At 36.9% G+C, this 16,606-nt stretch overlaps 1 protein-coding gene and 1 long non-coding RNA gene across 2 annotated transcripts; one reads left to right on the top strand and one right to left on the bottom strand.

Moving 5' to 3' along the window:
- The first annotated feature begins 514 nt into the window (after nt 1-514).
- On the top strand, nt 515-9,367 carry LOC130054400 (uncharacterized). Its single transcript, XR_008802708.1, has 4 exons — nt 515-696; nt 3,425-3,502; nt 3,597-3,660; nt 9,281-9,367. It is a non-coding gene; the product is annotated as an uncharacterized LOC130054400 (long non-coding RNA).
- LOC125672017 (uncharacterized) lies at nt 7,296-11,329 on the bottom strand. The gene is made up of 2 exons (XM_056163996.1): nt 11,072-11,329; nt 7,296-9,714 (listed from the first exon to the last, which is right to left on the bottom strand). Exons 1-2 carry the CDS (start codon nt 11,140-11,142, stop codon nt 7,599-7,601), a joined length of 2,187 nt encoding a protein of 728 aa, XP_056019971.1. The 5' UTR covers nt 11,143-11,329; the 3' UTR covers nt 7,296-7,598.
- Between the last annotated feature and the right edge of the window lie 5,277 nt (nt 11,330-16,606).

The raw sequence follows: 16,606 nt of genomic DNA, 5'->3' as shown, positions 1-16,606 counted from the left end.
GCAGTATCCTATAAATTATCATCTGCATATGGTGTTTATATCTCTCAACTAATTCGATACGCAAGAGCTTGTTCTGCGTATGGTCAGTTTTTAAATCGACACAGGCTACTGACAAACAAAGTTGATGGTGCAGGGGTTTCAACAGTCTCGTTTGAAGTCAGCATTTCGCAAATTCTATAGTTGTTATAACGATCTAGTTTGCCAATACAACCTGTCATTGGGTCAATTGCTCTCTGACGTGTTTCATACCGATTGTTTGGCCGTTCTTGGCACACTGATGTTGACTACGGATAACTCAAGATATTGGGTTGAATGCATCTTGTTTTAGTAGCCTGTCTGGATTTCAAAACTGATCATACGCAGAACAAGCCCGTGTGTATCAAATCAGTTGAGAAATATAAACATCATATTTCTCCTGAACTGTTTAAGCTAGAGCTTTTATGATTTGTATATAGGTTCCTTATGGAAAGACCGGTCGCGGTAGCTCAATGGAAGAGTGATCGCTTCGTAACCGGGAGGTCGTGAGTTCGGGCACTGCTCGTGCCATGGTCGCGTCAAACCTAAGACGTTAAAATAGGTAGTGATTGCTCCTTTGCCAAACGCTGGGCATTTTGAAGCTAGAAGCAAGAATCACGGATCTTTTGGATATGATATTAAAAACGGATTAATCAAAGCAGCACAGCCTAGGTGACACAGGTAAGCGATGTATCCCATAGGTCTCTTGTTCACATTGAACACCTGCTATTCTTGAGAAAACTTATTAAATTTGAACATCTCTTGTTGTTATAATAAAAGAAAATTGTTTTCTGTAAACAAGCAATTGAACAGTTTGTTTACAGGAAGAGAATTTTATTTAAAATGTCTAGAGCTTATGTCTTGTGGTTTTTCAAAGGAAGATTTTAGAGAATTATTCCATGAATTCCTACATAATGTGGCAGAATAGTGTGAACAACAAAGGAAGATTTTAGAGAATTATTCCATGAATTCCTACGTAATGTGGCAGAATAATGTGAACAACAAAGGAAGCTTTTAGAGAATTATTCCATGAATTCCTACATAATGTGGCAGAATAGTGTGAACAACAAAGGAAGCTTTTAGAGAATTATTCCATGAATTCCTACATAATGTGGCAGAATAGTGTGAACAAACAATTCCTACATAATGTGGCAGAATAGTGTGAACAAACTTTAGTAAGCACTGAATAGAGATTGTTTCCTAATTATTCCATGAATTCCTACATAATGTGGCAGAATAGTGTGAACAAACTTTAATAAGCACTGAATAGAGACTGTTTCCTAATTATTCCATGAATTCCTACATAATGTGGCAGAATAGTGTGAACAAACTTTAATAAGTACTGAATAGAGACTGTTTCCTAATTATTCCATGAATTCCTACATAATGTGGCAGAATAGTGTGAACAAACTTTAGTAAGCACTGAGTAGAGATTGTTTCCTAATTATTCCATGAATTCCTACATAATGTGGCAGAATAGTGTGAACAAACTTTAATAAGCACTGAATAGAGACTGTTTCCTAATTATTCCATGAATTCCTACATAATGTGGCAGAATAGTGTGAACAAACAATTCCTACATAATGTGGCAGAATAGTGTGAACAAACAATTCCTACATAATGTGGCAGAATAGTGTGAACAAACAATTCCTACATAATGTGGCAGAATAGTGTGAACAAACTTTAATCAGCACTGAGTAGAGATTGTGTCCTTGTGATTACTGAGATTTTCAAAATTTTAAAAATATTCTATACCCGCATCATGCCCCCTCCCTAGTGTAAATAAGCGCTTAAATGTGCAGTGAATGAGGATGATGGGATATTGATTTGACAATTTTCACGACTTGATTGTACACTGAATGAGGAAGCTCTCATATCTATTCTACATATCGCCATAGACGTGAAGCTTTTACGTGTATGATATCGTAATCTTGTTCAGGAGGTTTTCAAAGAAAGGTGCCACGTGTTCCAACGTAAAATTTCTTCCAGCGATATATGATCAGTAACATTGCGTTCCTCACCAGCGATACCTCACCAGTAACATTGCGTTCCTCACCAGCAAAACCTCACCAGTAACATTGCGTTCCTCACCAGCCATACCTCACCAGTAACATTGCGTTCCTCACCAGCGATACCTCATCAGTAACATTGCGTTCCTCACCAGCGATACCTCATCAGTAACACTGCATTCCTCACCAGCGATACCTCATCAGTAACATTGCGTTCCTCACCAGCGATACCTCACCAGTAACATTGCGTTCCTCACCAGCAAAACCTCACCAGTAACATTGCGTTCCTCACCAGCGATACCTCACCAGTAACACTGCATTCCTCACCAGCGATACCTCATCAGTAACATTGCGTTCCTCACCAGCGATACCTCACCAGTAACATTGCGTTCCTCACCAGCAAAACCTCACCAGTAACATTGCGTTCCTCACCAGCGATACCTCACCAGTAACACTGCATTCCTCACCAGCGATACCTCATCAGTAACATTGCGTTCCTCACCCAAACTTTTCGTCATCGTTTAAATTGTTATTATAAAGTACATCATCCATAAAAACTGAATGTCTCAAGAACGAGTAACAATGAATGCTTACATGGAGCTTAATAAATTTAGAATAATCAGTTACAGTATTTGATGTCATCATAAATTGACGCTTAATTAAATGTCCTTAACGATAGATTTTCCTCCCTTTTTCATAGTTTTTAGATGAATTGCATGAATATTTTCCTTATCATTTTCTCAGATAATTTCAATCCAGTCATTGCTGGCTGTCATGAAATGGAAAATTGATCCGTTTGCAATTTTATGAATTTACTTATTTGTTTGAAATCTTTTTTCCTTTTCAATTTTTTGCTTGGGGATACTTACGTTGCCATGTATACTTTTATGAGGATATCGAGCTCTAATCTAAGAGTAACACATGGATAAACGTTTTCATCTGGAAACTGCGATTTCGAAGTCCTCGGTAGGCATAGAAAACCCCGGAAGGTGGAAAAGGGGGATGGAAACACATAAAAGTAACAGAAATTAAACAACTTAAATAATTCAATTTTCCAAAGGAAACCACAATTTACTTGTGAGGATTTAGAGGTTGCATCTTCGTTTTGCTAGTCCCATCCTTTAGTGGTCACAAAGGGACGTCTCCACATCCATCAACATGCATTTAACATAAGACCATGTGTTACAGAGAACACGAACTAGATGCTGTCATGTCATAAGACAGCAACACTCTAATTTGTTAGACTACACCATATAAAATTAGTCTGATTCCACATACAATCATTGTGTTAAAATCTTATTAATTTTAAAACATTTCACTTAATTTTTGTCTGAATTCTCAGTCGTTAATTAAACAGACGAACTATATTTATCAAGATCTATACACGCATTTGTTCACAGCCGCAATACATTCCAGATGGATGAGGAAATGACTATCATTAGAATCTGTCAAGACATAAAAAAAACACCATAGGAAACGTAAGTATTCACTTCCACAATGATGATTGATTGATTGTATATTGTTTAACGTCTCGAGAATATTTCACTCATATGGAGACGCAATACATTCCAGATGGATGAAAAAATGGCTATCATTACAATCTGTCAAGACATCAAAGGCAAAAAACATAGGAAATGTAAGTATTCACTTCCACAATGATGATTGATTGATTGAATATTGTTTAACGTCCCTCTCAAGAATATTTCACTCATATGGAGACGTCACCAGTGCTGGTCAAAGGCCATTGAACAGGGAGGGATCTTTATCGTGCCACACCTGCTGTGATATGGGACCTCGGTTTTGCGGTCTCATCCGAAGGACCGCCCCATTTAGTCGCCTTTTACGACAAGCATGGGGGTACTGAGGATCTATTCTAACCCGGATCCCCATGGGATCCACAATGATGAAAATGACAAGAACGGTTCATGCAAATTTCATGCAAAATTGTGTGCAATACGAATTAACTTTATGTGTGATACGAGAAGTTTTAAATAAACGTTCATTACCCTAGAAGCAAATAACAGGGTGTGGATGTCACTGTCATCATGAAAGTAGCCAGTTGTTAATTATCTACGTTCCTTCTAACTTGGATATTCTTAGGAGTTTGTGCGAGAGAGAAACAATGCAAGAAGATTTCACACACACACACACACACACACACACACACACACACACACATATATATATATATATATATATATATATATATATATATATATATATATATATATATCATAGAATAGCCGCTGTAATTACTGAGGAGATCCATCATTTTCAATATCATGATCTGTTTATGTACGGTGTAACATACTTCTCTAATACGGGTAATGCTAGTTTCGTATATTATCTAACCCAAACTCTACTCAAATTAATACAGGTCTAGCTATCTTTCATTTGGAGAGGGTGTACAAGAGGTAGTACTAAGGTATTGACGAGACCATCATATCGATGGCTGAGGTGGCAGGGGACAGTTCGTTTGGTTCTGAAACATATCGGTATCTGGGTATCGTTCCGGTTCCGGTTTGTAAAGCGGTCATACAATATCACTATCCCACATGGACACTAACACTGTGGGACTGTTGCGTTCTCTAGTGTAAAAGTATTTTGTATGAAATTGTGACGTGCCATCTGATTGGTTAAAACACATGTAGTATGTAAATAATATTTGGCTACCAGGGATTTGTCTTCATTGCAAACGTCACTTATGTGTAAATCATTGATAGATTCCTAAGGAATTTATCAATGATGCAAGGAAATTAAATTTCCTTGCACCATATACGTCTTGTTTTTATTAATGCATATACAACCGAATTCAAGAAACAAAAGAACAACCTGTTCCGTATATATACATTGTAGTGGCAAACTAGTTTTTGCTAAATTGGTTGTTGCCAGTCGTCGTGCGTCAACAATTGAACATTTTTCACTTCTTCTTGATAACTACTATTTCAATTCTTTTCAAATTTAGTATAAAACATCTTTGGGACAAGGGGGACATAAATTGTAAATTTCAGAACTCCTGCACCCCTGGGCTCTAGGGACGGGGCAAAACTTGTTCAAAATTCTTCTACTCTAGAACTGCACATGTGTAAGAAAAATAAATGCAAAGCGATGTAGAGCAGGAAGTCAGCATTTCGCAAATTCTATGGTCGTTATAACGATCTCGTTCGTCAATACAACCTATCATTGGGCCAAATGCTCTCTGACATTTTTCATACCGATTGTTAGGCCGCGTTCTTGGCACACTGATTTTGACTACGGATAACTCAGTTTACCTGATCAGGATATAGGGCTCACGGTGGGTGTGACCGATCGACAGGAGATGCTTACTCCTCCTAGGCACTTGATCCCACCTCTGGTGTGTCCAGGTGTCCGTGTTTGCCCAACTATCTATTTTTTATTGCTTGTAGGAGTTATGAGATTGTTCGTTATCTTCACCTTTCATTCATGGCCTTTTAGAATGTAAAATTTATACGGTACCAATTTTGATGCACCAGATGCGCATTTCGACAAATAATGTCTCTTCAGTGATGCTCAAGCCGAAATTTTGGAAATCCGAAATAATAGCAATCTTGTAAGAGCTAAAATGAAAACTAGAGTGCCAAAAACACTGAAGCGAAATTCGTCCAAGGATCAGAGCTATGCATGAGGGAGATATCATCCTTAATTTTGAAATGAATTTCTAAATGTTATCCCAGCAATTAAATATTCATCCGTATTTTCAAGCTAATAACGAAGTACTTAGCTACTGGGCTGTAGAGATTTGAGGTCCTCATTTTCAACTATATCAACATCACCAGTAATGACATGTCCAGCTGGACTATAGTTGAAAGATGAAGAACAAGAACACGTTGGTGGATTACGTATAACATGGTCTATGTCTAGGTACCAGTGCTTGTCTATAAATAATAAGTTTGGATGCAATAATATTTCTTTATATATATATATATATATTACATTTTTAGAGTAGCCACACTTGTACTGATTCATAAAAGCTTGTAATATAGATATCCATATACTACTGTTTACAAATGGTAAAGAGGAACACCATTTTTACGTCACACATATTTAAAACTGACTGTATTTTGTAAATACTTCGTCTTATACTGATAATCTGAAGGAAGTAGAACCAGAAAATTTGAAAACATAACAAAAACAGTTATTGACTGAGAATGAGAGATGGGAAATATAATCGTCCTTGGTCTTTTTAGAATCTTCTGCATCCATGAAACCATCTGTGTTTCTAATCAATTCCAGTAAACGTCTCTTTGATTTTCCATATAGCAATGAAGTAGAAGACAACAAATCAAATTGCACAATTCCTGTAACACTACATGGGCGAAGTTCCGGGTAATGCGTGTAACATGAGCGAGGTCCCAGGTAATTCCTGTAACACTACATGAGCGAGGTCCCAGGTAATTCCTGTAACACTACATGAGCGAGGTCCCAGGTAATTCCTATAACACTACATGAGCGAGGTCCCAGGTAATTCCTGTAACACTACATGAGCGAGGTCCCAGGTAATTCCTGTAACACTACATGAGCGAGGTCCCGGGTAATTCCTGTAACACTACATGAGCGAGGTCCCAGGTAATGCGTGTAACATGAGCGAGGTCCCAGGTAATTCCTGTAACACTACATGAGCGAGGTCCCAGGTAATTCCTGTAACACTACATGAGCGAGGTCCCGGGTAATTCCTGTAACACTACATGAGCGAGGTCCCGGGTAATTCCTGTAACACTACATGAGCGAGGTCCCAGGCAATGCGTGTAACACTACATGAGCGAGGTCCCAGGTAATTCCTGTAACACTACATGAGCGAGGTCCCAGGTAATTCCTGTAACACTACATGAGCGAGGTCCCAGGTAATTCCTGTAACACTACATGAGCGAGGTCCCGGGTAATTCCTGTAACACTGCATGAGCGAGGTCCCGGGTAATTCCTGTAACACTACATGAGCGAGGTCCCAGGTAATTCCTGTAACACTACATGAGCGAGGTCCCAGGTAATTCCTGTAACACTACATGAGCGAGGTCCCAGGCAATGCGTGTAACACTACATGAGCGAGGTCCCAGGTAATTCCTGTAACACTACATGAGCGAGGTCCCGGGTAATTCCTGTAACACTACATGAGCGAGGTCCCAGGTAATTCATGTAACACTACATGAGCGAGGTCCCGGGTAATTCCTGTAACACTACATGAGCGAGGTCCCAGGTAATGCGTGTGCAGTGTAAGCCAATCTAATTATTAAAAAAAACAATTGAAAAAACCAACAGCTTTATACTTTTTATTATTTCCTATGGTTATGCTGTAATATATAACTAAAGCACAAACTTGATAAGTCCCCTATTAAAGATTATTACAAAAAAGTTCCAGCATGGTTTTTTAAGGTGTGGTTTCATAGCATGTAATTTTTGGTATTCAAGAATTAATTTTAACCGATGAAGTTGCGTGTTTACAATCGAAATTGATTTGCAAAAAAAAAAAAAAAAAAAAAACCATGAAAAGATCGAAAGATCGAATTTTAAATGCTAAAATTCTGAATATTGGCCAGAGGGGATGCCGATTTTGCACTCTTAACAAATTTTCTTCCTCGCTGATAAAGAGAAACTTTCAATAAAACTTGTCCCTGAAAATCGGAAAATTTCGTTTGGTAACCAATGTTTTACAGTTCTGTATGTTTGAGAGTAATTGGATGTTTCCCATTTTACTTTTGAAACAGTTGCTAGATTCAGGGATATGTCTTTTGGAAAAACAGCATTTTCATTCATAATACATAACACATTCTTTGAAAATATGGTTCCCGTTTTTATATTTTCCATAACGGGGATCAAATGGTAGTGTCTACAGTGTGTATCTTCTAAGTATGCAGGTGTTACGAAGAATATCAAGCAAAACGAATTGTCGATTATGTCGGCTGTAATTTCGAAATTGTTTCTCCCAGGGTTGTTTATTTCACAGTTATTCAGTATGATACCCGCGTTGATGTTGTCCTCCAGCAGCTTATTGTACAGCTGACTCGTGACGTCATCTTTGTCTTCATCACAACAAAATATGTAACACGTGTACCTGTAGGGTTTTCTTATTAATTCTAAAGTATACGGACAAATTGAGCCTATTTTGTTTCCATTAATGAAGAAAACATATATAACCCATGGAGTAACAAAAAAGGCGATTGTTTCCAAATAATACCGTGTAATTAGAGAAACGCCATGAGAGGCATCCTGAAACTGTTCTTTCATTAGATCACCAGACATGAATTGAAGCATCACCTTATTTACTTTTTCAAATTTAGAAGAGTTGTCCGTCTCGGTCAAATACGGATGATCTGGAAGAACTATAACCGTATCAGGGTGTTGCACTGTCACATTGATTAACGTTTTCTTTTCCTTGTCATACACCAGACGTCTGTATTCAATTGTGTGAATTCCATAAACAGAAGTATCTGCACACATTGAAAAAGCCGATTGCGTATATCCTGGGCCATTGACTACAATATCCCACAACGAGCATCCCATGTATAGTACAAACCAATCTCTTAGATAACCACAAATGCAAAACACGCTTGTTAGAGAAGAACAGCCATGACATTCACCCCTTTTCTTTTTTAGTATGGTTGTGTTCTCTCCATTTATGAAGTATGTTTCTGTGATATTTTCCCTGTCAACTCCAAAGGACAGCGGGTACCAAACTATCTGTAGCTTATTCCCCAGTGGCACAAATATCACATCCTGAATTCCGGAGAATTTTTTCAGTATCTGCTGACTATTAAGATTTGTATAAATCACACTTCGCAGCCTAAAGGGTATTGTTTTGCTTCTATATATATAATATTCGTGGGGTTGTATTTCTTGCTTTATTTGACACATGTATATTCCATAGTCTTCTTCTCTGATGAATGGTATGACTAAGGAGCTTTTCACATCTCCGTTTGAAGAAGTCGTCTTTATTCTTATAGTTTGATTATCAGCATGTATTATTCGATTATCTTTTTTCCATTCCACTTTCAATCCGAATAGGTAACTGGCATGTGGTATATCTATGGAGCAGTGTAATTCTGCAAACTCACCTGGAGATTTAAATTCTACTCTCAAGTTCTGCATTGTTGTATTGTCTATATCTGTGCTATTACAGTTGAATTTGTCCTTTCTATATATCAAACTATTATCTGTCATAAGAGCAGATAAATCCAATGTTCTTGTCATTATGCATGCTTTATTCTCAAGTAAATTTGTTTCATTTGAAGGTAATATTTCAGATTTCCGGAACGAGTCATTATAAAAGACGTTTGAAACGAATAATTGTTGATATTGTGCAGCAAAGGAATCCGAAATGATAAAGCACAATATAGAGAGAGCAACACCCCATAGCACATACAGAAGGAAGGATCGGTGAAGGAGTCTTAAAAGCCACTGAACAATTACATAAAGTATATATCCAAACACGGAGCGCAGTATCCTATTCATGTAATCCAAATATCTGGCCCATTTACTCGCTTTAATCATATAAAGGATTAATGAAAATACTACAGGCGCCGCTTCATATATCACTAAAAATGATAACATATAACTGATGTAGGCACAATAAGGGTTCACATAAACGTCATTATGTGTCCATAAACACAGTAGTATGCTGAAGAGTGATAGGAATGATAACTTCATCAGAAATATAATGAAACGGAAGACATCCATGCTGAAATACAAAACAAATATATATATATATATATATATATATATATATATATATATATATATTTAAAAAATATGAAAAGAAAACACAGAAATCCTCCGTAAAGCTTTAGCGCTTTCATTACATCTTGAAGCTTTACAAAAATGTATACATAGCAGTATCATAGTAACAGTGATTATGACGTCAAAGTAAGCGGAACGTTACATGTCTATAGTGTGACGTCATGGATAATGTACAACAATGATCTGGAAAAAGTACGGGAAAATCATAGGCAATTATAAAAGACTATTTTAAAAGTTTTGGCTTTAGAATACCAATAAAATGATTTTCTTTTTCCCGTCTCTGAATAGCACTGGCACATCTGAGTTTATAAAATGGGAAAATGTTAAATCGTTTTTTACCACACGTTTCCAGGTGTGCACTTAACTGGATTTGTCTGTATTCAGGTGTACTGATGTGCTGCTTATGTACACGTACACGGGCACGGAGAGTGTTGCCAGTTTCACCAATGTAATATTCCTTGCATCCAGGACATGTTAGCATTAACTTTAAATTCTCGTCCGTTAAAAATTATAACTGGTCCCTTCTGTAATGTAGTCACATGTACCGCATCGAGGGTCTGTACACTTTGACACTGTATAAGTACGGTCATCTAATTGGGAGGAACAAAGTATTCTCTTAAGATTTTTGGGCTGGCGTTTACTGCTAATAATACTGCATGGGTGAAACTGGCAACACTCTCCGTGCCCGTATAAGTTTTACCTTATAGGAGTTATGAGATTGAACACTGTTCGTTATCTTCACCTTTCATTACTGAAACTTGTTTACGAATTGCTGGGAACCGCCTAAATAGCCCCCATTGTCTGTATGGCGCAATCTGACTGGTTGATAGTTCTCATGAATGTTTAAAGAGAAACGCCATGCGCCAGTGACCCCCATGAGGTTATGTCAGATCCTATTGTAGCGATTGTGAGCGTATCTGAGGACCTGATTTTAATTAGATTGGGCCGCACTTTCTAAGAAAGGTGAAATCTATTTAGTGCTGTACGAATGCCAGAAATTGTTTCAGGTGGAATATTGAATGCTGATTTTAAAGCATGTAGCTATAAAAATGCCATATCAAAAGTCAATGTCGTTCAACTGTTCAATTGCTACACACGTGTTCTGGTCTTCATATCTTTCTATCTTAGAATTATATCAAGTGTTGCAAATACCAAATAAAATTTGCACATCTATCTTAAGTAGAAAATTTGCAAATTCGAAAATCTTCTGCATGTAGTTTTTAGTAATTTTAGTAATTTTTAGGAATTTGATTTTACAGATTATTTACAAGATAAATCATAAAATAAAAATTGCAAACTTTGGGTCAATGGCTGCATACATCTGTCTTCTATACTTTTCTTCATCGGTTTGGTGTCGTATTTCCATCATCTGAATTGAATAATTTAAGATATAACAAAACAATGTACGTTGCTATTCCAATGTACAGTCATCCCCACATTCCTGTAATGAAAGAGTGACCAGTCTCATAAATCACATACAGAATATCACGTGTAGACTATTTGAATTATGATGCAGAAATGAGGAAAAAAAGAAACGAAAATACAATTGAAATTTACTGCTTTACCTCACCTTCGATAGTGCAAACGGATTAAACCCCACCTAAACAGGTTTATACATGGAGTTTAGATAAGATATGCCTACATTTCTTACTCACTACACACGGCTCCTTGTACAAATTCAATTTGTCATTGACAGCGGACTTTAGACTTACTTTAAATTCTTTTATTACTTTCATTGGGCAAATCACGAATTCCCTGTGAATTTAAATGACATTCTTAAATAATAAAAAAAAAAAACATTCTGAGAGTATTGCATAATCAATACGTCTCCCCTACCAGCGCCCCATTGATTGACGAATGTAATTTAAGAAAATGCAAATTTAATTTTGTTTGACCTTGAATTGTTACTTAAAATACTGGTACCAAGTCACCGTACACCCTTTATCCACGGATAACGGGGTGATTTCAGTTTCTCCATCGCCAATTTCCCACATTTATGTAGCAATATTGCATTATCACCTGCATATGGTGTTTATATCTCTCAACTGATTCGATACGCTAGAGCTTGTTCTGCTTATGGTCAGTTTTTAAATCGAGGGAGGCTACTGACAAACAAGTTGATGATGCAGGGGTTCCAAAATGCTTACTCCTCACTGCTCGTTACCTTCGCCTTTCATATGTTAGAATACACGACTGAACTTTTATATTACCAAGAATGTTGCTTATGTTGATGGTAAGTATTCCCTGGTTAGTAAGTTTAAGGAACTGGGGGCATGATTCGGAGGGAATATCATCCACAGTCCGCGGTGGTTTAAAGAGCTCGTGCATGGACCACATCCAGTGCAGTCTATATTCTGGTGTTGAAACTTACAAGTATGGACTAGTTTCGGGTTCAAATAACGTATTAAAAAAATTCAATGGAATGTAGTACAGTTTTGTGCGAATATGATGTGGACCAAATTGTCTGTTGACATAAGGTAAAAGTGAATCAAAGGTGACATCGTTTATACTTGGTCTTACATGAACGATGTCCCTGACTGCATTTATGTCTTTGTGTACACATTCACATTCATGTTATTTCCTTGTGGACTAGTCAAATTTCCTGCAATGTATACATTATCATTGCATCCGTTTTGAAATGCAGTACATGAGAGTTCTGATCCAGTGATCTCTCCGCTGTCTTCGAAAAGTTGGTTTGTTAGTATGATGGTAAAAGTTTTCTGGAATCCCGACACTCATGGACAGGATCATAAGAATTAAAATGATAATTTCTACAGATAGTATATACATATATTTTATTCAAACATTTCCAAATAGTCCTGTTTGATAGGTGAAAGGTGAAGATAACGAACAGTGATCAATCTCATTTTAATGCATAAGGGAATTCCACACGAGTGGGGAAGGTCTATGCCAATCGTAACTACTTGGCTATTTCCGTAACCACAAATGAACCTCGTGTGTGGATCGACGCCATCAGAGTATGCTGCCATGTGTACATAAATGTAACTATGACGTCACAGTCGTACGTTACAATACGAAACGCGAGCTGTCAATACTTCTCATTACCAGCTCATTAGAGTTATCGCGCTTTGATGACTCTTGTGCGTCATTGGTAAGAAAATGCACAAGTCTCGCGAGTAAGTGCGAGATTACTGGGACATAAACGAAACGTTCATAGCACCCCCCCCCCTTTTTTTTTAAAGTTAAAGTACATTGTGTATCTTTAAATAGAATAGCCATTGGTCAAACTGCATTTTCTAAATATTCTAACACTAGTTTATCAAGGATGTTACATGTTTTTTTTAAACTCTACTACACCTAATTTAAAAATTCCAAACAACGATGTTCTCTGTCCTAAGCTAAGTCAATCAATATTTTGTAATTTTCAAAATAGCTTAGATGTAGTTTGGAAACGCATTTGTTGTGTTAATTAGTGTTATAAACGTCTTAAAAATGCAGTTTGGCAAATATATAACTTATTCTAGAATATTTAAAAATGAGAGAGAGGGGGGGGGGGGGGTGTACATGAACGATTACAAAATCCATGCCCATTTGAACCTGTCCAAATTGTATGATAAAATGGAATGTCTTCATAGTTTGACAGAATAATTCTAATAACATATGAATCCCATTAATTACAAGAAAAGTTATTGTGTCGGATGTGCATTTTGGTTTTTCCCTTCACAGTTCTCTTGCGATTGATGCTTTATATCGGTGAGATTTGGCAGATCCTTCACATAGTTTAATAAGTTCGTCTGTTTTCTTGTAAGAATAATCAATTCCTAAATTTGCCTTTAGAATTTTAATCAGTGTCGTGGTTTGCAGTCGGTTATAATATGTATTCGATACCATAATTTATATTACGTATGCCTAAGTAATGTTTACGTATGTTGTCCCGGTAGCACGACTTTACGCGCCTTTAATTTGAAGAGTTCCACTAATGGAAATGGTAAGTATTGCATCTAAGATATCAGACATGTCTATAGTATTCTACCACTACGAATTTCCACTTACATGTTTATGTATTATAGTAAAATAAGACGTAAATGATACTAAAACTGAATTTGTGGTGAAATCTAAACAACACATTATACACGGATTCAGTTCTGGCCTTTTAACCTCATCCGGCGAAGAAAAGCATCGATTTGATGCTATTCTTGCGCCGATCCACGTCCGAGTCCAAACTTCCACCAGAGTTCGTTTGCTCACAAACCAAACTCTTCCACTTAGGCATTATGGGATAGCGATTTCGTACGCCGCGTATACTGTGACGTCACTGTAGAATGACGAAAAAACATAACGTCAAACGTAACCAACTTTCAAAACAAGAACGTAAACATCAAATTCATTACTTTACACAATAATTTGAACAGAGTCTCCCTACTTTTTAATGATCTTTTGATCATTTTATGTTTAAAATAAAATCCATACTTTTATATTAATGCTTTTAATATTAATATCTTCAGACTTTTAACTGCGAACTACTTCTTTAGTGTAATTTGTCTGCGTGATAATCGCGGACTCACAATATACAAATTTGTATATTGTGGTGCGTCACATAGGAGAGGTCTATCGTAGGTGACGTAATGAGGCCTCGACGGGGAGTTTGCGTCCGAGTCTTCTTACCGGTTACGGAAAAGGACGAGCGCGTGATCCTATAGGGTCTATGCATTATTCCCATGAGATGGGGGCATGATCAAAATCAAAATGTCAAATTTGGTAAAAAAAAAAAAAAAAAAAAAAAAAAAATTACCATAAAGCCAAGACAAAGATCTGATCGTTCTATTGTAATACTTGAATTAAAATTTAATCCCTTCAAGAGGGTAGTGGCCTTTGGAAATTTGATAACAATCTATATATATACTACTCAAAATTTGATAAGGAGCACTAGGTTATATGCGTGTAATTTACCACTAACATAACAAAAGACATAAATTTGACTCAGAAACGTGTTTACTCAGGTTATGAATGAAAATTCATGAACGGCATGATCTTTTATCAATACGGAATGCTTGAAATCTGATAACAACACCAAAAGGCATTTCATTACAAAAAGTTAACAGCAAACCAGAGAAAGAGTTTGTCATTAGCCTGCCTCGATTTAAAAACTGATCATACGCAGAACAATCTCTTGCGCATCGAATCAGTTGAGAGATATAAACACCATTTGCAGGTGATAATGGAATATTGCTACATAAATATGGGAAGTTGACGATGGAGAAGCTGAAATCATCCCGTTTGTCATACAGTTGCGTTGTTAGTTTGTCGTTAATATCTACTTTGAATAAAATGTCTAAGTATGAAGCAGAAGTGGACGACTCTGTGGTGTCTTTTATTTTTATTTTGAGTTCACAGGGATATATCGAATCTACATATGAATGTTGTCTGACGTGTTTCATATCTATTGCTAGGCCGTTATTGGCACACTGATTTTGACTACGGATAACTCCGTTTACCTGATCAAGATATAGGGTTCACAGCGGGTGACCCAGAAAATTGACCAAACGTTTATTGAATAGAGATAAATTACAAAATGTCGTGGTGAGGGCCATGTTTTTATATCTTCAACTTTAAATCGTAGAGAAATCGGAGAGAGAACAACCAAATAAAGAGAGACATGTCGAATTGAAGGCTACAGCAAGAGATTTTTTTTATATAGATTTACAATTACATAGCAGTTCAATATCAACTTATAGTGAATACATTAAAAGATTGAGTTCAATATCAACTAAAATACAAGTAATTTATATAATAAAAACATAAGAGTTCAAATAGGGATTAGCAGAAAATTTAGATTATCTCACTTTTTGCATTTCTGTAAATAATTTTTCCATACAGTAATAGTCAAATTGAGGTCGAGTTTAGTGAATACTTTGGCATCTGCAAGTTCTGGAATGGGGATGTTTGTATATTGTCCTCTCAAGAATATTTCACTCATATGGAGACATCACCATTGTCGGTGGGGTCTTTGGATTGCTTAATTGAGGTCACTGTGGTCTAAGCGTACCATTAACTTATAACGATCTAATTCGTCAATACAACCTATAATTGGGTCAAATGCTGTCTGACGTGTTTCATACCGATTGTTAGGTCGTTCTTGGCACACTGATTTTGACTATGGATTATTCCATTTACCTGGTCAAGATATAGGACTCACGTGGTGTGTGACCGGTCGACAGGGGATGCTTACTTCTTCTAGGCACTTGATCCCACCTCTGGTATATCCAGGGGTCTGTGTTTGCCCAACTCTGAAAAGGGTTATGAGATTGATCACTTTTCGTTATCTTCACCTTTCATTGATTGATTGATGATGTTTTCCACCACACTCAACAATTTTTCAGTTATATATGGTAGTGCCCAGTTTTTTTTATTGGTGGAAGAGAGAACCCAGATACAATGCACCTGAGAAGAGACCACCGACCTTCCGAAAGTAAACTGGGAAACTTTCTCACTTACCGGCGCGAGCGGGATTCGAACCCGCGCCGACAGAGGTGAGAGGCCGTGTGATTTTGAGTGCGATGCTCTAAGTATCACACCGGTAATTGTCCAATCAAACTGAACTTATCCAATCAAAATGAACATAGTCAATTGTAGTTCCATATATTTAAAGAAATATTTTTTTCCTTGTGCGATTTTTCTCATTTCCTCTTCTTCTTTTCTCTTAATTTTTGTACCCCTGATTAGGAAATTTTGTGTAATTTGTAGAAATAACCAAGTGTATACAAAGGAACTATTTGCTGTTGGTAGCTGAGCTATTTCCTGAGGTGTACTCCGGCTGTTTACACACATGTGAAAAACACGTGGATTTGAGGGTAGTCTTGTTTGCGGGTAAT

This window comes from Ostrea edulis, chromosome 4 (genome assembly GCF_947568905.1).
Source record: "Ostrea edulis chromosome 4, xbOstEdul1.1, whole genome shotgun sequence".
In the NCBI taxonomy this organism is placed as follows: Eukaryota; Metazoa; Mollusca; class Bivalvia; order Ostreida; family Ostreidae; genus Ostrea; species Ostrea edulis.
The sequence above is the reverse complement of the archived record's forward strand: the minus strand, read 5'-3'. Positions and strand labels throughout refer to the sequence as shown.